The 24,093-nt window shown below is 40.3% G+C and overlaps 2 protein-coding genes across 2 annotated transcripts in view; one reads left to right on the plus strand and one right to left on the minus strand.

Annotated features, from left to right (window-relative positions):
* The window catches only part of 5PtaseI (inositol polyphosphate-5-phosphatase A), a 32,756-nt gene extending 15,792 nt beyond the window's left edge, over positions 1–16,964 (minus strand). The window contains exon 1 of the mRNA XM_076191279.1: positions 16,601–16,964. Coding sequence (XP_076047394.1) covers positions 16,601–16,666 — 66 coding nt within the window. The 5' untranslated portion in view covers positions 16,667–16,964. The remainder of the gene's footprint in view (positions 1–16,600) is intronic.
* A 395-nt stretch (positions 16,965–17,359) lies between these two features.
* LOC143029260 (uncharacterized) overlaps positions 17,360–24,093 on the plus strand; it is a 60,253-nt gene continuing 53,519 nt past the window's right edge. The window contains exon 1 of the mRNA XM_076191954.1: positions 17,360–17,586. Within this exon, the coding sequence (XP_076048069.1) occupies positions 17,402–17,586 (185 nt within the window). The 5' untranslated portion in view covers positions 17,360–17,401. The remainder of the gene's footprint in view (positions 17,587–24,093) is intronic.

Here is a 24,093-nt window from a genome sequence, read left to right on the forward strand (position 1 = left end):
GAAAGCAACAAAAAGACTACATCATGAGTATTCTACTAAAACATTTACAGTAACCTTCCACAGCCATCACGCAACACATCCATACAAAAACTCATTCACAATTGGTTGATGAAAGAGTATTGGGATGGTTTGGACACATGGAAAGAATGAGTGAAGAAAGACTAGTAAAAGAGGTATGGAAGGCAGATGTGGAGGGAGTGAACATGAGGGGACATCCTAGGATGAGATGGATGGATGGGGTGAAGGGGGCTTTGGGGAGGAGGGGAATGTCTGTTGAGGACAGAAGATAGGGGTGAATGGAGAATGGTTGTATATGGATGATGTTGTGATGTATGAGGTGGAATGGGTGGGGGGATGGGGGTGAGGTAGTATGTGTGAGCAAAATTTGACGCAGCCCGAAGGGATTTCTCCCCGTCTTCTCCTTTTATGCAGAGGGGGACGGAGAGAGGGGGTCGCCGATTGAATGAAGCAGCCTTGCTCTTGACGTGCTATGCCTTGCGACACTGCCTCTGACCCAGGGCAGTGGACAAGGTGCAGGGATGACCCGTCATTCAGGAGGTGCTAAGATAAGAGGGAGGGTGGAGGGGAGAGGAATGTATTTCGGGATGGAATGGGTGGGAATGATTTTATGCCTTTTTCTTTTTGGCTACCTCCCTTGTAAGGGGGAAAAAGCCTTGGTATATGTATGTATGTACAATTAGGAAAAAAAAAAAAAAAAAAGGACTCCAAGATCAACTATCAAACATCCTACTCCACCAAACCCCTCCAGATGGCTCTCCCCCCCAAAAAAAAGAGAGAGAGAGAGAGAGAGAACTCCACTGGCAAGCTTGTGTTTAAGTCATCATTCATAACAGACAGTACCAACACAGAAACAAATTGCCTCAAATACTGAACACTTCAACTTAACTGCCTACCCTAGTCATAATCAGACAACAAAACAATATTTCTACCGTAAGTGACTTATCAACCAACCTGGTGGCTGTTGCCAGTAACTTGAAAGCCTATGTGTCTCATATAAGAGAGACCTGAAGCAATGGATGGATTGAATGAATGGGCTGTGTGAGAGGTTACAACTGTCTTGACTAATCCTTTCACCTCAATGACAACTTTTGTGGATTTTTTTCTGATTCTAGGTAACTTTAATCAGATATGGGATGGATTCTAGGCTATAGGAGTTCTATAGTCTCTATTAAGAGCATCAGCTGGGGAGTGTGTCACTTCACTTGTACACCATCATCACCACCAATGGTTTCTCTGACCAAGTTCCCATGTAGCGAACCTTCCCATTCTAAACAACTTTTACCAGGTTCAACTGATTTGCCGCAACAATGAGTTCTGTAGGTGTCCCCTTTGACTCATCTGCTGATGGTTATCTCTTGTGGCAACAACCCTGTGGGTGGGATCAACATCAGAGAAACGAGTCACATGGTCAATGGCTGGAGTGGACATTCATGAATTATACTAATATCAGTCTCTGGTTTTAATACACAGCCATTCCAGTAATATCCCACATTCTCCAAAGAGCACTTGGTACCAAAAATGCCAAGATGCTTCTTGATGTCAGGATTCAATATTCATAGCCTTACAGCAAGAGGGAGCACAACTGACTTGAAGATTCAGATCTTATTTCTTCCGCATAAATATTGACAATGCTGTATACTCTGGTTGAGTGAGTACAGAACTCCATGAGCAATGTCAATTTTTTGAAGGACTTCCTGAGATGACCCTCCACTGTTGTGTAATACACTACTAAAGTATGTGAAGCTTTCTAAGATCTCAATGTCCTCACCATATGCATGGCCAAACTGAACTGAGTCATCCAGTAAGGCCCCAAATGCCTGGATCTTGGTGTTGGTCTTCCATCCTGTGCAGTGGCTTCAGGGCTGCAACCAGGACCTCTAACAATTGCAAGAAGTACAGCATCACTGGCAAAGACAAGGTCGACCTTAGAATTGCCAGTGGATGCCCTACAATGACAATGATTGACAACTGTCCAATATCCAGTCCATGCAGGTGTTGAAATGTGTTGGGGTGAGGATGCATCCTTGCTTCACTCCTGAATTAACATAAAAAAAAAATGCTTACTCCATACTATGGAGCACTCTCTGTCTCAGAGTATAGCCAGACAGTCAACAATCTTCACAGGAATCCAATGGATCTGCAGAAGATCCAAGAGAATCCCAAAATGTACTAACTTAAATGCTTTTTGAGATAAATATAGACTGCAAAAAATTCTTGCTGAAACATCAGCATTCCACAAAAACATAAAATGCTCACATTCAATCAGTTGCCGACTTATTGGGTGTGAACCCAGACTGCTCAGGCCACTGAAACTTTTGTGAATTTGAACATATCTGTATCAGCAACAAATAGGTAAGCACCTTGCTCAACACATTAAGCCATTGAGCAAGGTAATACTACAGTTGTTTTAGTTCTGCTAGTCCCCTTTTCCCCTCTTCCAGAGGGAATAGTGCTCAACTGCTAAACAGCATGGGGCACTGCATGCAGCTCAAGGATTATGGCCTCAGTTCCTCCTTTCAGTAACTCCATGCAGCAGCTTCACCTGCCAAATACCTTTCCACCCTTTAATTTACTCAGTTTCATTGACCTCCACCAAAAGAAAGCAGATTTTCGTACAATGGTGGATTGGCAACCATCACCCAAATACTAGCAAAGTAGCCAGTAAAGGGACTAGATCCACCTAAGCCTGACACTAGCTGCTCATCAGCTGTTCAGACTATGTTCCTCTATGTCACAGGTTTGGAGTTTCTTCAGGGCTCAATAAGCAGACCTGAGATCATTTGCATTAAAATGGCCCTCAACATCCTCAGCAATTCCCTTGGTGTGCCTATCCTTATCCATTCTCATGAGAGCTTTAGCCTGTCATTTCTGAGTCCTGTATCTTTCCAGGTCCCCATCCACTCTGGCAGCATAGACCATCTCTATGTTCTCCAGTGTCTCAAAAAGTGCCACATCACTTTTCAATCTTGGATGCTTTCCAATGCACTACTCTGCAACTTTCTAAGTTTCATGTTTGAAAGTGTCCCACACTTATTTAGGGTCCTCAAAGGTGCTACACACTTTGAACTGATTAAAGACTGCCACTGCATACTCCTGGGCACATTGAATTTGAATTTAGGTATGATAAATTGAAACGTAAATGACAAGACCCTACAAGTGTTGTTCCTTTCCTGTATACTACAATTAGGTAAATACACATCATCACCCAGCACCTCCATGTAAAATCTAGGTGAATTACATCTCAGGATTCTCCTGGATGTGATTAGCAGTCTGAGTGTTGTGACCACAAGTCAATGATCATCCCCAAAGAACTCAGCACTCTAGGAAACCCTGTATTTCTGTAGGATCCTCCAAATAATTACAAACAAGTATGTGATTGATCTTCTTTGACACTCCTTTGGCAGTGCTATATAAAGTCCATTGGTATGGCTTGTTCTTGAAACTAGGAACCAGCAAACCTTAAAATTCTGGACTTTGCAAAACTCAGAAGGAAAGAACTGTTAATGTTCCTGGTTCCAGAGCCATGAGGGTCAATACATACTTCTTAACCAGCTCTGTTGATGCCAGTAATTGCACTGAAGTTGCCCAAAACAACAAGAGTGATCCATGGTGGGTGCTAGTCAGTTACAGAGATAAGGTTGGAAAAGAACATCCCTTCAATAAAAGAGAGAGAGAGAGAGAGAGAGAGAGAGAGAGAGAGAGAGAGAAAGCAAGAGAGGGAGAGAGGGAGAGGGGGGGGAGAGAGGGAGAGGGGGAGAGAGAGAGAGAGAGAGAGAGAGAGAGAGAGAGAGAGAGAGAGAGAGAGAGAGAGAGAGAGAGAGAGAGAGAGAGAGAGAGAGAGAGAGAGAGAGAGAGAGAGAGAGAGAGAGAGAGAGAGAGAGAGAGAGAGGGGGAGAGAGAGAGAGAGAGAGGGGAGAGAGAGGGGGGGAGAGAGAGAGAGAGAGAGAGAGAGAGAGAGAGAGAGAGAGAGAGAGAGAGAGAGAGAGAGAGAGAGAGAGAGAGACAGAGAGAGAGAGAGACAGAGACTGAGAGATAGAGACAGAGAGAGATAGAGTGAGAGAAACAGAGAGAGATAGAGAGAGACAGACAGACAGAAAAAGACAGAGATACGAAGCCCCAGCCTCACCAACATCATATGCTTATCAACCAGAATAACCTCTATAACAGCACCTGATAGTTGGCTACACCTGTAGCTACTCCTGTCAGATGGGCCCTATTGATGTGGCCTGACTAGTAGTAGGTGTAACCCTTAAAACTGATCTCACCACTACCTGATCTCTTTGCCTCATGGCCATTCCATCCATTCTAAACCTCTTGAGCTCTGGTGATAAAACGGGAGCTTGACTGACCTAGGAGAGGGTGAAAAATATGTCCCAGCCAGCCTAATGGTGGGCCTGAGCCTGAGCCTGGCTTGACATGCTTGTGCATCATTTACAACATCCTAGTTTAAGATCCACCCTTCCCACACACCCCCACCACCTACTGAGCCCAACGAGGAGAGACTTGGTTTTGGTTACACATCTTTAATTCATCAGTCCCAGGGGTCATGGTGGAGTCTATGCACCCACTACCATGTGGGAGTATATGCACTCACCACCTTGACATTAAGGAAAGACAGCTGTGGAGTGTGGAGCATCAGACCAGGTGGCAGCTGCTTGACTAAGGGCATGCCTAACTTCAAAGACTTGGTTCAGGCAACCCAGCCAATGCATCACTTTGAGCCAGAAGGAACTCACCCTGACCTGAACAAAGGACCAAAGAAGTGTGGTATTACCCCCAAGGGAGCACCTCGGTGCAACCACAGCACTGGGACGTTGTTCAGCCTCCACAACTCCTGTCTCCGGACCCTGTAGGGATGCCACAGACAGCAAACATATAGCTTAATGATCCATAAAGGGGTTTAAGTCTATTGACACATGAAGAGTTTGTCTGTCCTTTCAATGGTTTTCTTTTTTGTACATCTGGGTGTCCAACACACCCTCCTCCTTCGTGGGAATCCAGTTTAGTAGACATCCAGCCAACCTTCAACCATGTGCCAGGTAATACTGGGTTACACAGTGCTGTTAGAAGGACAAGTGTCTCACCTGATATACATGTACACACATACAATCAATGACATGATGGAAAGGACAAGCTATGCCAACATGTTTGCAGATGATGCAAAAATCATGAGTAAAAAATGAAGAGTACTGTAGGCTATTGCAAAAATATTAAGAAACTATATTTTTGCATGGTGCCAAGAATGGATAATTAATTTCAATACAAAAAATAGAAAGTACTGGAAATATGTTATGGCTGCAATAGGCCATCTTTAAACTATTTCTTGGGAAGTGACATTATAAAAGCAAAAGAGGAAAAAGGTTTGAGTGTGATTATAAAAGACAACCTGTCACCTGACAGACAGGTCAGTAGGATTACTGGAGAGACATACGGACTGTTGCTGATGATTAAAGTGGCTTTTAACTGTTTGGATGAAGAGAAGATGAAAAAAGTAATTGAAACCCTGATCCAGCCAAGACTGGAATATGCATCAGAGACATGGTCCTCACACTGAGTGTAGGATATAAGCAAGATCAAGATAATATAAAAAGTAGCAACCAAACTTGTCCCCAACCTGGCAGATAAACCATATCAAGAAAGACTAAAAGCACTGAGTCTGCTGACTTTGAAAAATGGGAGAGAAAGAGGTGATATGATTACTGTAATTAGGTCACTAAAGGGGATAGATTGCATTGACAGAAGAGATCTCTTGAGGTAATTTGAGAAAAATTAAGGAAGACTACATGTCTAAATGATATGAAGAAATACAATTTTTCATACAAGTGCACAAATACTTGGAATTGTTTACATACATACATATACCAAGGCTTTTTCCCCCTTACAAGGGAGGTAGCCAAAAAGAAAAAGGCATAAAACCATTCCCACCCATTCCATCCCTGAATACACTCCACACCCCTCCACCCTCCCTCTTATCTTAGCACCTCCTGGATGACGGGTCATCCCTGCACCTTGTCCACTGCCCTGGGTCAGAGGCAGTGTCGCAAGACACAGCACATCCACAGCAAGGCCGCTTCATTAAATCAGCGACCCCCCCCTCTCCGTCCCCCCATGCAAAAAAGGAGAAGACGGGGAGAAATCCCTTCGGGCTGCGTCAAATTTTGCTCACACATACTACCTCATCCCCCCACCCATTCCACCTCATGCATCACAACATCATCCATATACAACCATTCTCCATTCACCCCTATCTTCTGTCCTCTCCCGTCCTTCCTCAACAGACATTCCCCTCTTCCCCAAAGCCCCCTTCACCCCATCCATCCATCTCATCCTAGGACGTCCCCTCATGTTCACTCCCTCCACATCTGCCTTCCATACCTCTTTTACTAGTCTTTCTTCACTCATTCTTTCCATGTGTCCAAACCATCCTAATACTCTTTCATCAACCCTATCTCCCAACTCCCTTTCCAACCCTGTTCTCCTCCTCACCTCCTCATTTCTCACTCTATCTAGCCTAGTAACCCCCATCATACTTCTCAGACACTTCATCTCAAACACATTCAAACTCCTTCTCTCTTCCTCTCTTATGTTCCATGTTTCTTCCCCATACAGTGCTGTTGGCACAATCACTCCTTCATACAGTCTCCTCTTAGCATCCTTTCCCAAATGTCTATTCCTCATTACACTCTTTAATCCACCAAGGCATTTACTCGCTTCTCTCAATCTACATTCTACCTCCACCTTCACTCCACCTTTTCCTGCCACATTTGCACCCAAGTATCTAAAACTATCCACTTCCTCCAGTCGCTCTCCCTTAATGCTCACTTCCAGTCTACTGCCACTTTCACCCCTTGTACATCTCATCACCTTACCTTTACCCACATTTATCTTTAGCTTTCTTCTATCACATACTCTCCCAAGCGCAGTGTCGTCCGCAAACAACAGCTGCCTCACCTCCCACTTTTCTCCACTTTCTTTAACCACTTCACTCCGGGGCATATCGCACATCTGGCAGCATTAGCTGCCCGACGTGCGATGCTGCATCATAATAATCGCATTATAAAAAATAAAGTCAGTGCTCAATCGTTCGTTTTCTTTCACCCGTGAATTTTGACAACCATAGAAAATATGATGAAGCCAGTTTAGAGAGAATGGAGGTTACGTAGGTACGACTACAATAAATATAATCAAGATGCCGATGTCGGCATCATCGTGTACCCACTTGCTCCTCATGATTCCTATGTAGACGTCACCATATGGAAGTGGTTAACCATCTCCAATCCCTGACCCACTACCCTTGTATTTACCTCTCGCACTACCCCATCCATGTATAAGTTGAACAGCCAGGGTGACATAACGCATCCTTGACGAAGTCCCACCTTTACCTTGAACCACTCACTCTCTCCATTTCTAATCCTGACACAAGCTCTACTACTCTCATAAAAACTCTTGACAGCTCCCAAAAGCTTTCCTCCTATCCCATATATCTGCATAACCTCCCACAGTGCCTTTCTGTCTACCCTATCGTAAGCCTTTTCCAGATCCATAAAAGACCAAAAAACATCCTTCCCATTTCCTATAGCTTTCTCACATATTTGTCTTACCACAAAGATCTGATCTACACAACCTCTACCTGTCCTAAATCCACACTGTTCCTCACCAATTACTCCCTCTGTTCCTCTCCTAATCCTCTCAATCAAGATCCCCCCATAAGCCTTCCCAACTACACTTAACAAGCTAATCCCTCTGAAACTACTACATTCACACTTGTCCCCTTTTCCCTTGTAAAGTGGAACTATACAGGCACTCCTCCAGCACTCTACCCTCTCTCCAGCAAACATTAAATAACCTCACCATCCAGTCCACCATCACTGTACCTCCTTTTTTTTTAGACATTCTGCATGGCATCCATCCAGACCAGGTGCCTTACCTGCTTTCATCATCTTAACAACTGCCTTCACTTCATCCTTCCTTATTTCTCCTCCATTTTCCTCACTCTCATCATGGTCATTTTCTTAGCATTTCCCACTGTAACTATCTTTCCCTCCCTGTCCTCCTTCACATTTAGCAACTCCCTAAAATATTCTGCCCATCTTCCCCTTACTGCCTTCTCTTCCATTATCATCTCTCCATCTGCACCTTTTACCTTTTCTTCTTTACTTGATTCGCCTCCTCTTCCTCTCTTAATTTCTTTCCAAAACATCTTTTTATTACTTTCAAAATTTTCTGTCTTACTCTTACCCCACTTCACATCTGCTCTCCTCTTTGCCTCCTTTACCTTTTGCTTTACTTCTCTTTTCTTTTCTTTGTACCTCTCATATGACTCCCTCGTCCTATTTTGTAACCAATCTGTGAAAGCTCGCTTCTTCTCTTCTACAATCTTCTTTGTTTCCTCATCCCACCATTCACTACCCTTCCTTCTATTTCCTCCTGTCCTTCTTGTTCCACACACCATCCTTGTACACTTTGTGACTCCCTCCCTGACCCATCCCCATACCTCCTCCACACCTAGTTCTACTCTATCCTTCACTCCCTCCCACTCCTCCTTCAGCTTCTTCTTGTACTCCTTCTCCTTTTCCTTTAAAGAGTTCACTCTAAGCACCTCCCTAACTTTTGTCCCTTTCCTCTTTCTTCATCTAGCCTCTACTCTCAACTTACCTTCCACCAAAAAATTATCTGATATTCCCCCACCCTCTCCCCTTAGCACATGTACATCCTTAACTCTTCCTATCATAATCCTATTTACCACTACATAATCCATCAACACTCTATCTACCACCCTTCCATCCACTACCCTCTCCCATGTGTACTTATGCTTGACTTTCTTCCGAAACACTGTATTTGCTATCATCAATTCTCTTTCTAGACACATTTCCACCATCAATTCTCCACTATGATTCTTTCCTGGAACTCCACATTTCCCAACCACTCCATCAATTGGACCATTTCCTACCCTAGCATTAAGGTCTCCCAGTACTATTACATTGACATTTCTTCCTAAATCCTCTATGCACTCATTTAAATCTATCCAAAAGACCTCCCTTTCTTCTACACTCTTCTCACTGCCAGGCCCATATGCACTTACAAAGACCCACATCTCCTTTCCCAGTTTCACCTTCATCCACATTATCCTTGAGGAAACCTCCTTCCACTCCACTACACATTTACCTATCTCTTCACTTACTTGAATAGCCACCCCTTCCCTCCCTCGTCCTCTCTTCACTCCTGATAACCTCCCACTTACACTCCCAAACTTACACTCACCCTTCCCTTTCAACTTAGTTTCACTCAAAGCCAACACATCCATCTTTCTTCTCACGAACATACTACCTATCTCTTCCCTTTTACTCTCATCTGTACCACATCCACGCACATTAAAAGACCCAAACCTTAGGGTGCTGGTTGGAAAACTCCCAGACCCTCTTATGCCTTTACTTTTTCGTTTAGGAATGTCCCCTGTGGGGCTACAAGGAAAAGGATGCCTAGTCCCAATCCCAGTTCCTTTCTTCTTGCCTCTTACGATCCAAGTGGAAATACTTGGTGGCAGTATTCTTTTCCCCCACCACAGAAAATGAATACTCAGAGAAATGGTACAGGACAGCAGCAAGGTGTTGGGGGACAGCATAACGGAGGGACAGTCATAGTATAAAAGTGTCATCATTTCTCTATGAACAGAGTTTTCCTCTATCATAGACAAAATGATGTGTGGCTCTGGTCCGTAGGGGCGCCCCATATAGACCCTAAAGTATCAACTGCATGCTACTTTGCCACAATAACAAGCAGCCAATACCCCAGATGGGGGTATATATATATATATATACATATATATATATATATATATATATGTATATATATATATATATATATATATGTAGATATATATATATATATATATATATATATGTACATATGTATATATATACATGTATATATATATATATATATACATATATATATGTAGATATATATATATATATATATATGTAGATATATATATATATATATATATATATATATATATATATATATATATAGAGAGAGAGAGAGAGAGAGAGAGAGAGAGGAAATATACAAAACAAACATCTAATATTGAAACTGAAAGCCAACTACTTCCACTAGACAGGAGCCCTAAAATCCTAAACCTTACTACTCACATGACCTTCAGGTCACACATTAAGGACCTAATTATGAACATAAACAAGGAAATAACCATAATAATATCAATCCTAACCTACATACATCTCATAAAAACCACACTTGATTATGTCTTCCTTGGATAGCTCCCTTCAATCAAGAAAACACTGGCAATCTACAACTTATATACAACAAAGCAATAAGAACAATATATGGGATGCACTAAACCACCACAATAGAACATCTGCACACAGAAACCTAAATCCTCCTCATAGAACAGCACATGAAGATGATAGGCACAATTCTATGCAAGAGACCTCAACTCAACCCATCCATCCTATTACATAACACAATTGCAACCAAATGAATACAATAAAAAACACCTGCAGTATATAACTCAAAAGTCTACATCAGTCTACTACTATACCATGCAACATATCTAGATAAAAGTGCTTATATATTTAGATCACAAAGTAAGCACTTCCAAAACCGACCAATGAACTCTCTACTCCACCAAACTCCTCAGGATATCAGCCCTACAGAGAAATCCCTCCCATGGCAAGCAAGAACCACACTGGCATGACTATATTCAAGTCACCATCCAGCCTTAAAACAATACCAACACAGAATAGGCCTGGCCACAGAGGAAAAAATGTCCTAGATGCAATCACCAGACAAAAGATAGTGAATACTTTATCCTACACTGCCCCACTCTAGCTCCACACAGACAACACATCGTTCCTGAGTAACTTATGGCCAATCTGGTGGCTGTTGCCAGTTACTTGGTTGGCCTTCATTTTCATGGTACCACTGGTCAAGAGTAATGCACCAGTGAGGTCCTCTGGTAATTCTATAGTCTGAGTTCAACTCTCGGTTGTGATAGCTAGAATGATTAGTATCACATAATTCTACACTAGTGATTTATACCATAATGGTAATGGTGGCAAGGAAATAAAGGCATCATTCAAATTCTCACACATCTGCTGGTAAGGTTCAGGGTTGGGTTAAAACTAATGCCCAAATTGCTTGTAATAAGCTTTGACTTCCTTGCACACAGTACAACAGATTCCAATCCTTTCAACCATCTGCAGAACAGCAGTAAGGGACAGGCTTGGTAATGATATGGCCTCAGTGAATTCGATCCTTGGTTATGAGAGCTAGAATAGTTATTCATATGACATCACAGTACAGTAGTGATGTCATACATACATACATACATATATTGCAAATGAATCACTTGAACACGTGATCAGAAATATGCTGGTATCCACTTAAGAAAAAGAAACACAGAAATCCCAAGCGCTTTCGTGTAATTCACATCCTCAGGGGAGAATACAGACAAAAGTGGATGTGAATTACATGAAAGCGCTTGGGATTTCTGTGTTTCTTTTTCTTAAGTGGTTACCAGCATACATACATACATACATACATATATATATACATACATATATATATATAAGAACCAGAAAACTACAGACACTGAAGTAAAGGACTATGGTAACCATGGATAAATTCTGGAGAATAAAGATTTCTTCCAAAATATGAAAATAACCATTGAAATGTGACAACCCTGGGCACTTTTTGTGCTTCAGTTGTTTTAGTCTATCCCACGTACTTAGATATGACTTAAGGACTACATTACTGAACTTTCTTTTAAATAGTAACAATATCATATTAATACTAAAGATTTAGGGTATGGTTGCGTGATTGTGTTTATTTGTGGTCACACTTATTACTGCCAAGTGCTGACATCTCTGATGATATCAATTATCTTTAGTTGATATTGGCATAAATAAATCATCTGTGCCATAGTTTATCCTTTCTGTAACTTCTTAGGCATTTGGCCTCTGCCATTTCAAGATTATCAAAATGTTTATTCACTACCGCCAACTCGACGCAATCTTCAAGATGCCAAGAACTGCATTGTAGCTTGAGTTTTACATTCAAGATAGGTCCATCTTCAAACTTCCAATAGTTCATCTTCCACAACAGGTCATGCTAATTTCTATCTGGTACTGTCCAGTACCATCAAGACGCCATCCAGACACCGAATGTTACCATCTAGATAGAATCATACTAAAGACATACAAGGACTGACAAGCAACTCAAAATGACTGACAAGCAATATATAGATTATCATAATGATTGCTTTTGTGGTGAAATTTTTTCTGCTACATCATATATGTAGAAATAAATAAAGAAGCAAGTTTTTCTCTGCTGCCAATATTAACTGAAAACAATGAATATCATTGGAGTTTATGGTAGTTGTTGGTAATTAGTATGACCCTTTATTCATTTACATTACATTCAACATAGTGTCCAGATGATGTCCCAGGAGGGTTTTAAGAGGTCATGGAAGTAAATTATGAAAGACCATTTGTCAAAAGGATGTGAAGAAATACAGTTTTCCATGTAGATGTATAAATATGTGAAATGGTTTAGATGGTGATATGGGCCAAGCTCAAACAATACTTGAGTTTAAATCTAAATATGATAATTGGAAATGAAAAATATAGATTAAATTGGAACCGTATATAAATTTGAGTCTGGGTATGTTAGAAAATTAGAGAATAGAATGGACCCAATGAGCATTGCTCCTTTCCTTTAAATTACAATCAAGTAAATACAGAACCTACAGACAAATGAATTTAACGGACCACTAGTATCCCCCTTTAGTCCATAGTTTCTGGGTTCATCTGTGTATGTATATGTGGCAAGTTTGATGCCTATTCCTCACATGTATTCATGTGAGCTTTGTTTCCTTTGACCACATGTGGGCCTTTGTGGACTTTTTGCAGGCCACAAAATGCCAGCCAGCCTGTCTTGTTGGCATTGTCATGGTGTGCTCAGAGCCGAACAGCAATGCCTAGAGCCAGGTTGGCCCCGGCCCCATGCCACCTAGGCTGGGTCACGTAATTGTGGCCCTGGGAGATGCTTTGGCTAGGTGCACAAGCATTTAATGTGGTTCAGCAACAAGCAGGGCCGTGTGGGTTGGAGGGGCTAGGTCAGTCAGGCCATGACCATCAGAGCTAGCAGTTGTACACCATGAATGTGTGCTTCCACCCACAAATAAGTTCCATATTCCCCATTTCTCCCTAATAGCAAGTAGTCATTCTAGGCTCCATGATAATAATAGTTTCAATAAAGAGACAATAAAACACATCAGTATTTTGTGTTATGCCTCACCCTTGTACCAGGGCTTACTATATATATATACATTTTATCAACCACAATGCACTTTAATTCTAAGCCATATAGGTGTCCCTCATTACAATTTCTGCATGCGCCTATATGGCTTAGAATTAAAGTGCATTGTGGTTGATAAAACGTATCTCTAAACACTGGGACCCATTCAGTGTCGTACAAAATACATATACATATATATATATATATATATATATATATGAATGGGAGAGTATGTGGGGATGAAATGGGTGGGAGTGGATTTATGCCTTTCACTTTGGCTACCTCCCCTGTAAGGTGGAAAAAGCCCTTGGTGTGTGTGTGTGTGTGTGTGTGTGTATATCCAGGAGGTGCTAAGATGAGAGGGAGGGTGGAGGGGTGTGGATTGTATTCAGGGATGGAATGGGTGGGAATGATTTTATGCCTTTTCCTTTTTGGCTACCTCCCTTGTAAGGGGGAAAAAGCCTTAGTATATGTATGTATGTGTATGTATATATATATATATATATATACATATATATATATATATAATATAATATAAATTCTCCTTCTCTATCAACTGTAATATTCAATCCACATGTAAGTATAGAAAACAAATTTCTACTGAACATATGCACAAATGTGATAAATTCTAATATTCTTGAATCCAAGTATTTCTTTCTTCTTTTTTGTTGTCATCAGATCTAGTTCTTCTAAGGAACTTGTTTCAATCTTCAATCAATCCATTGCCCTGCCTCTTTTCTGCAGGGCACCAGGGTCTCCAAGAAGCTAGCCACAGCCACTTGAAGAAATTTTGTATTACTGTGTGGATGGGATGAGTGCAGGACTGAAGTATTAGATATTTTTTGTTCTTTATCTTCAATCTTTTTCAGAGTTAGTGATGATTATTAACCGACTTAACCTAACCTTGGTCATGCCTTGCTATAAGATTGGTTGTTGACATCACCTCCCTTGCTCTCTTTGTCTATATAAGGAAGTAAAGATGACAAAACTGTCATGCTCACAACAGATCAATTTTGTATAGTGAAACCTTGATCAATCCAATATCATGACTTTCAAAACTATGGATAATTAATTTTATCAGATAATATATAAGGAATGAAATCTCTATATTCATGGTGTAATGTTAACCTTAGATATTAGCATTTTTCATATTCACTTCAAGCTCCTTTAGCATGGTTAACTAGTGTCATGAAAAAGTGTAAATTCCACTCTCAAAGTCACAACTGCTCACAAACCCAGCACCTTAAGACAGCAACCCAATAGTCACAACTAAACAGTTTACCACTTCTGTGGGAAGACAGACACTCCATGTGCACCATTAGCAGCTGATACAGAAATCACAATGGATGGTTGGAGGAGCATTGGCCAATTTAGGAATTACATGTGTGGTGACAGTAGAAGTTACACAACTACCTGCATGCAAGTTTCAAATTCATGTGCAACGGATGTGACCCAAAGTTGAACACTAATTTTTCTCTCTTCATGCCTGATTATCATTTTATCTCATGTTAATGAAATGAATTATATATAGAAAAAAATACATGATCAAAATGGATCAGTTTTCTATGAGAATAATTTCAGAATTCCAAGGTTTTATGTTAGTAATGGTATTGCCCTATAATCAGTCCATTGCCCCTGGTCTCTCGTGTAGATGACTCATGGCCTTCAGCAACATATAATATTATATGCCATGTAATATGTGCAAAATAAAATTCTTTATTTGTTTCTTGTGAGAATAAATGAGAATAAATAGCAGGGTACTTGAACTGGCCACCCGTACCAAGAAATTGACAATATATATTTTTACCTAATAATTTCTTTTGAATAATCACATTTTGAACTGAAATGAAACACCATGCAGACAAACTGCACATTTCATATAATTGACCTTCACTAAATCAAAGTTCCACTGCATTCATGAAAATCAATTAATGTCTTAACACCAGTTTCTGACAATTTTCTATTGGAAAAAATTTCCTGAGATAGAAGTATAGATCTTTTCAAGGCAAACATGATAAAAAGGTGAAACTCAGTATTATCCATAAGTGAATGGAAAGCGACATATTCACTTGATTAATCTAGAAATCTAAGACTGCGATTTGTTTCTACTACATAGGGAGTTTCTAACAATTTGCTATTGTAAATAAGCTCTATATAAAAGACTATCAATAAAAAAAGTTCAATTGATGACCATTTGAAACCCTATAAACAGGAATCAACAATGGGTATCTGTACGAGGTGGTCCTGAGAGAATGAAGACAAGTAATCATCTCTGCTGCCAATCTTCAAATCCCATCAACTTCCTTATTTCCAATTGAAGGTGCAACACTGAGGAGTTGACACTTGGTCTTTGGACTATGTCCAAGATTTCTATCAAATTTGTATTTCTTCCACTTTTAAACACAAGGATTGCTGACAATCAGCAACAGCTCCCCTCCTTCTACTTCCTTAACACAGTGACATGGGAACACTCCAACACTAACACAACACAGACATCAGTCCAAAGTTTCTTCTCCAAGAGCCTGGGAACAATTGCTAGCTACTAGGCCTGCAGGTTTCTAGGCCATGAAACCTGGGGCAACAATTGAACTGACTGAACCCTATAAATGTTATCATTTCATGGGCTCTCTCTTAAGATGCTATTTTCCAGGCAAATCTTATCATCCACATTTCTTTATAAACTCTTAAATACACTATATTCTAGTTTTCATTTGTGACCTTGTTTACCTGGTCCTGGTCGTAATCTAAACTGGTGAGTTTCCATATCAACCATGTTTTTCTAAGCTTATTTTAACAAAATATATAGAATCTTCTCTATGCCATTTTTGACACAAATAATTAGTTTCTGAGGCTGCGAAATCTATTTTGCCATATTTAGCACAGGAAGGAATGGAGAATATATTATGTAGACAGGTCCAGGTTTCCTGTGCCATCCTTAATAACCACAAATTATACCAATACAAACAGAATAAAATATTTGAAGTAGAACAATTAATTGGACATGTGAAAGTCTAAATTATTTCTTTACTCAGATGAAAGATCCACCTTAGAACCAACAAAATTCATATTTGAGACTTTCATTTCCCTTTTCAGCACAATCCAATCCCATATAATGACCAAACATACAATTTTAATGTTGTTTCTTCAACTTGAGTGTTCAAGACAATACTCAATTTGTCTAGAAAGCTGTCCTAATCTATAAAAACTACACATTTCTTGCTGTCCACATCACCTAAAAAAGTTAGTCTTAGTGCTTATTTACCTGTTCGAAACATGATGCGATATTGGCCGTGACTAAGAGCATCCGAGTAGTATTGGTGCCTGCCATAGTGCCAAGGGCCAACAGGTCAAGTGACACCAAATCCAATGTAGAGAGCTTGTTGCTGCTGCTGCGGCTGCTGGCTTTAACACTAGTTCTGCTGCTAACACTCACTCTACTCTTCCTTCTGCTCGGGTGTTGGGAGCACTCCACGGGTTTCTCTCTTATTAAATTAGGGAGTCATTTTGCTGAGGAGCCTACCACTTGCTCATACTCATGCGTTGAGGAGCAAACTGGCTGATAAACCCCGCCTACATCACATATCCTTCCCATCAATAGTCCGCACACTAGAGCGCAGGAAACGAACACACAGTAGGCCTAAAAATATGGAAAGTGTTGAAATCAGGAACATCGGATTTGTATCAATGTTATAAATAATTTTAGTCATATAATAATTTGGATTACACTTTCGCCAATTACTTAATATATCCCTGACTTTATAGCCCGAAATTAGATAACATTAGTAGCTAGAATGAATTCTAAAAAGGTTTGACCCAACAGCTGTAAGCATATGTGATTGGTCATAATGTAAACAAACTTCAAATCAAGGTTTTATCTAAAGAACGCACCTTTCATTCATACATTTGCGTTTTATACACCATAGTTTTAACTTATATATTGATTTTACTAATTGCAATCTTGTGCGTGCTCTTTTATCCAAAGCACCATATACAATGTGGCATCGTGCCTTTGGACCCGCCCCCTTAGCTTCTCCGAATAGTCAGACGTTTGTCTTCTCCAAAGATGGTCGTGCGGCGTTTTCGAATATCTTTCCCACACATTTTAGGACTGTTTTTGCTGGTTTTTGTTCTCTTCAGAAAGGGGCAGCAATTAAGGGACTATAAGCTGTTTATTCCTAATCAAGATCCTAATGCTGTATGGGATGTCGTTGCAGATTTTAGCAATATTGCCAAGATGAACAAGCGAATGTAAGTATTGCACTTCATTTTACACATTATATAAATATAAGCACGTATGTAGATCATAGTATGTATATTTGTAAGCATAATACTACAGTACGTGTTGTTTATTATTAATTATTGGTGCCATATACATCTATATCGAACTTTTTAAAACCATTTTACAACTCGCATTAGAGTCATGGACGGAATGAGATGAGTGAATGACAAACAGCTGACGCAGGAGATACACACGGAGGGAGTACTGTTCGAATGAGGATAAGCCGAGCAACAGGTGTTCAGATTTCCTATAGCCACTCAATCAATGTGTTGCTCCGTTGCGTTCGTATTGGAGAACCGCGGCCCCTAGGAAACCGGCTACAGCCACTGGCTCATGCCGTAGGTCACTCTTGGAAGAGCCTTGAAGACAGTGATGTGTATATAGATTATCTTTTTATATGTAAACCTTATAAATGCGGTCAGTTATTTGGGAATATATGTTACGAATTACTGTAGTTATATTTTGTTGTTAAATAATGGTTAATTTTATTTTGTTTTTCTTGTATGGTATGACCTTGGGCTTCGGACACATGGCGGGGATGTGTGGAGTGATAGTCGTGATAAGGGCTAGCCATTGTTGCTTGACAACAATAAAGGAGTGAGTACGTTTAGGAATGGCGTGAGCACAAGGATCTACTGAATAATATTTACCCCACTAGACCTTGTTACTATAAACGGAGGCTTTGTTATTACATTTTTTATATTTTGAGAATAAGTATTTCTGTCCAGTGGTTTTAACCGTGGTAATGTTAAACATTGTATTTATTAATATTATTATTATTGTTATTGTTATTATTTTTATTATAATTATTATTATGTTGTTATTGTGGCAGCGAGTTGAAAGGAGAGAGGCTGGAGGAAGTAGACAGTCGCATGGGACATGAAATGGAGTAGCGGTGGAGGTCAACTATAGATTGAGAGAAGCTAGTAAATGTCTTATTATGGGAGATCTAAGACCAGCCCTAGAGCCATTTCGTGCATTTTCGGCTTAAAAGCATGGAACTTGACACGCTTAGAGAGTAACTAGGTGAAAGTTTTGGGATATGGAGGCAAGCTGTCAGATACCCCTGGTGGTCACAGCAGGAACTAACATTTTGCCATGTGGCGGACATATTTAGGAATATGAAACTTGTCAGGTTTCTAAAATATTAATAAGAACTATCTCTTGATAATAAAAGTTTAATTAGGGCCCCCTAGTGACCAAAATTAACAAAAATAATGTGCTGCATCCTGTAAAGGGAACCGTGGTTGACATATAGATAAATATATATTTAAGTGTACAACACAAGTGATGTTTTTGTTGTTTCTTTTTTAGGTACTACGGTATTTGACTAAATATAATTGAAATTTGAGCATTGAGTGTAGTCCAGGCCGCATTAGGAGCAGTCATCGGTGGAAAATCCCAAGACCGGGTAGGGAAAGCAACAGAAGAACCAAAGTGGAGTTCAGCTCGCTCAACCGCCCCCACCACCGACCAATGAGCTGGAGTGCACCAGTGGAAATCCATTAAAAGTCGTACACTTTATGTTGATGCTGTTGTGCATTGAGTTACTGGAGGGCAAATCCATTAAAAGTCGTACACTTTATGTTGATACTGTTGTGCATTGAATTACTCTAACGATGTCATTTCAATGAATTGATGAACCTGTCCCCAGCACTTCTGATACAGAACCAGTTATTGTGGACTGGAAGAAGTGTTTTCTATGCCAAGCAGTGGCAAGTGAGCCTGTATAATGGCCTGCTTCCTCAAAGAGGAATGTTAAAGTTGCTGGGTACAAGTACATGGCTAAAAATATCAAGAAGTTCCATGAAATAAACCAGCTACCTTTCTCACTAAATGATGAGCAGTTAGGGGAAGGTCATGGCATGAAAGAAACCCACATGTTACATAATGCTGTAGTGCATAAATCATGTCGAGCTAAGATTAACACCAGGATGCTTGAAAGAGCAGTCAAGCGCAAATGTGAAACCGAAGATGCAACAAGTCCAGTCAAAACTAGGTGACAGGTTGTGTCAACTGATGACTGAGTCAGTATGCTTCTTCTGTGATGAAAAGGGTGGGTCATCTGGCCTGCACAGGGCTTCAATCTTTGAGCTGCATTATAAGGTCCGCCGAATTGCCACTGACCTCAGCGACACAAAGGTGTCAAAACTAGCTGCAGGAGATATGGTGGCAATAGAGGTACAATATCACGCTCTGTGCTTAGCAAATTCTACAGACGTACCAAACAGTATGAGAGAAATCAAGACAGCGATCTAAATGAGTCAAGTGCTCTGCATGTCATTGCATTTGCTGAACTGATATCATACATTGAGTCATATGGAGATTCTCATGAAACATGACCTGCGTTCAAACTGCAAACACTTAAAAAAGCTCTGCTAGGATAGAATTGAAGAGCTAGGTGCTAAGAATGGGCAGTTGCGCACAACACGGCTTAAGGAATGCATTCTTGCTGCAGTGCCTGATCTGCAAGCGCAAAATAAAGGCAAAGAAGTGCTTCTGGTATTCACGAAAGATATTGGTCCTGCCTTAAAACATGCATATGGCGCTGACTACAATACAGAGGGCATGTTAGCAAAGGCTGCGAATATTATATGCAGGTTTATTTTGAAGATCAAGCAAATATTTAATGGCCAGTTTATAGAGAGCTGTCAACAGAAATCGGTTCCAGCAACACTGACTTCACTGATGAGCATGACATTGAATGGTCCAAATATCAAAGATTAGTTAGGCTTGGAAGGCATCGATTCATAGGCATCTCTAACAATCAGTCAGCTGTAGAAAGTCTCAAGGGTGTGTATGACTTGGGACAGCGTCAGTATGAAACATTTGTAACTGAACGCATTACAACTCAAAGTCATTTACACAGCATATCAAGAAGAACAAGCAATTGCTGTTCTCGAAGTCTCAAAGTTTCAAAACAGGAAAGTCAGATATCTGCATTGAGAGACAACTGTGCATTGTTCTCCAGGCTGTACATTGCCTGCCAATCTCGAAAGGGAAAGTTTGAGTTCTTCAAGTTTGAGATCCAGTCATGGCCACTTCTGTCAAAGTCAGGGGATATGAGATGAGGTAAGAAGTCTGACTTGCTCTACCCTGGAAGGTCTACCTAACCCTGACCACACAGTCTTTCAGGTTACTGCAGTTGCTTCAAAGACCTCTGATTATGTTACACAAGTCCTTGTGTCCCACATTCAAAACATCTTGGAGAACGTAGACAGAGTAAATATAGTTTTTGATGTCTACAATGAACATTGCCTCAAGACATCAACCAAGGAGAAGAGAGGCAATCGTGTTCGCAGGAAAGTAATTCTCACCACCCAGATCCTAGGAAACTGGCAGATTTTTCTCCGTAATAATGACAACAAAGCTGAGTGTTTTCTTGCTGAACATGCTGCAGGAATTGAGGAGGACAGTAAACAAGTTCTGTGTACTCTGAACGAGCAAGTGGTCTGCAACACAGCAGTGATGGACAAGTCGTTCCTGGAACCCTGCATCCAGGAGGAAGCAGACGCACGTACCATGCTGCATGTCATGGATGCTGCCAACAAAGGCCACCAACGCATCCTCATCAGAACAGCAGACACTGATGTTGTTCTTGCTGTGGCATGTTTCCACCAGTTTAAGACCACTAAACTATGGATATCATTTGGGACCGGAAAGTCTCAAAGGTACATAGCCATTCATGAGATCATTGCTGCTCTGCTATCATCCAAGGCCCAGGCTCTGCCATTCTTCCGTGCTTTCACAGGCTGTGATGTGACATTTTTCTTTGCCGGGAGAGACAAAAAGAGTGCATGGGAGACATGGCATGTTTTCCCTGAGGTCACAGAAGCTTTCTTGTTACTGTCAAATCCACAATGTCAGTTAACGGAAAGCTAACTGGCTCTCATTGAGAGATTCGTGGCGCTGTGGTATGACCGCACTATTGAGTTTTCCAACATCAACGAAGCAAGGCAGCAGATGTTCTCCAGGAAATCAAAGTCTCTGGAAAGTATTCCTCCTACAGAAGCTGCTTTAAAGCAACATACTCTGAGAGCAGCATTCCAAGGAGGACATGTGTGGGGTCAACTCCTGGAGAAATACCCAGACATGTCCAGCCCATCGCTTTTTGGATGGGAATGGGATGCAGAATGTTTCAGGTGGAAACCAAAGTGGACTACCCTTCAACAAGCACATATGTGCTATGAACTGATATGCTGCAAATGCAAGAAACCTTGCAGAGGTCTGTGTAAATGCAGAAAAGCACAGCTCAAATCCACTGCGCTGTGCAACCGCGAAGGGGACTGTTTCCAAACTTAAGGACCTTAAATTGAAGCTTTTTGTGACTTAAATATACTACTTGATAAATCAACAGTATTCATTCTGGTGCGGTGAGTGGTTATGAAATTCAAAGTTATGTAACAAACGACCAAACAAATTGTTATGTCGTTTGTAAAGATGATCGCTGCCATTCAGTCTATTTACTTGTTGGAATGAATGTTCAATGTTAACTGTTGTGTTTATTGTGTACATTCGGATAAATACTTTAAGTACTTTCATGAAAACTTTAAGAACACTTGTATATAAAAAATGATATTTTATGTTGACATAATACACTAAAAGATCCAGGTCCTTTCACAATTGTATTCCGAGGTTGCAACAACAAAAAATAGATTTGGCTCTGATTACATTTTTTATTATCAAGAGATAATATTTTAGAAGCCTGCCAAGTTTCATATTCCTAACTTAAAAAATAAAATATTTAAGATCATTTGATTAATTTCTGACGTCCGCCACATGGTAAGATGTTAGTTCTTGCTGTGGCCACAAGGGGACTCTGACACCTTGCCTCCATATCTTAAGATATTCACCTAGGGTTACGCTATTAGTGTGCCAAGTTTCATAATTTTAACCCAAAAATGCACGATCTTAGGCCTAGATCCCCCACTATTGTGGGATTGACAAGTATTATGAGAAATAGGCATTTGGGAATGGATGCAGACAGAAGATTATATAAAGTGTTTATCGTACCTACGGCACTGGGCGGAGACTTGGAATCTAAGAAAGGTAGAAAGAAGTTTAAATGTGAGATGACGTGCCTGAGAAGTATGGCAGGGGTTACAAAGTTAAATAGAGTAAGAAATGAGGAGGAGAGCGGGGGTGGGAAAGGAGATGGCAGATAGGACTAATGAAATATTAATGGGATGATTTGTTCACATGGAAAGAATGAGTGAAGAAATATAAGCAAAAGAGGTGTGTGCGGTAGAGATGGATGGAGTGAACTTGATGGGACGACGGAGGATGAGATGGATAGATGGGGTGAAAGGGGCAAGAGAGGAATGTCTGGTGGGCAAAGAAGAGAGAAGGCAGGGGTAAGTGAAGAATGGGAGTGTATGGATAATACTTTGATTCATCCCGAAGAGATTTTCTCTGTCTGTCGAGCAAGGAAGGGGTAGGGGGGGGGGGAGGGCTTGTGTGTGAATGATATTTTAGCGCAGCCCATAGGGATTTCTCCCCCGTCGTCTTTACTTTCCGTATGAGGGGAGGGGGGTTGCCGATTAAGTGAGGCCTTGCTATGGATGTGATGTGTCTTGTTGCAGTTGGCAGGTGACAGGGATGACCCTTCATCCACGAGAACCTAATATGAGAGGAAGGGAAGGATGGTTGGTAGGAGTGAAATGGGTGTGATTTGGTGCGTGCCATTGACTTGGGTACCTTCCTTGTAAGAGGGAAGAAACGCTTGGTATATAGATAAAATTATTATTATTATCATAATTATTATTGTTGTTGTTGTTGTTATTATTATCTTTATTATTAATATTATTATTATAGTTATTATTATTATTAATTTATTTACTAAAGTAAAGGCAATCTTTCATATGGGCGGTGGGGTGAGGGAGTGAGAGGAAATGTAGTCCTGCTCACTGTGTGAGGATGTTTTCGCTTCTTTTCCAGCGTCTAAAGTGGGTGGCCTGAGCTTAATCAGGGGCGATGCTATATATATATATATATATATATATATATATATATATATATATATATATATATATATATATATATATACATATATATGTATATATATATATATATATAATATATACACAGTATATATATATATATATATATATATATATATATATATATATATATACACACACACGCGAGTATATGGGTGGGCGTGTGAATGTATGTGTGTATAAACCGACCACTGTCACTTTAAGTAATGTTTCTGTCAAGTCATTCATATTTAAAGAGATATAGAAATAATGCTTAACATCTTTGGAATTTAGGCTTACCTTGGGCATGATAACACAACTTAATTTTTTGTTTTAACTGAGAAAAGTGCATATGTGTTATACAAATTTTGCGAGCCACATGTAAGATATGTAAAGAGGTAAGTTCGTCCATATACATAAAAAAAATATTATAAGTATATGAAACGACATTAAAATATACTCGCTTATGTGATATACTTAAAACATTTATCACGAAAT

The sequence above is a fragment of the Oratosquilla oratoria genome, chromosome 10, assembly GCF_046742065.1.
Source record: "Oratosquilla oratoria isolate Oo_2021 chromosome 10, ASM4674206v1, whole genome shotgun sequence".
In the NCBI taxonomy this organism is placed as follows: Eukaryota; Metazoa; Arthropoda; class Malacostraca; order Stomatopoda; family Squillidae; genus Oratosquilla; species Oratosquilla oratoria.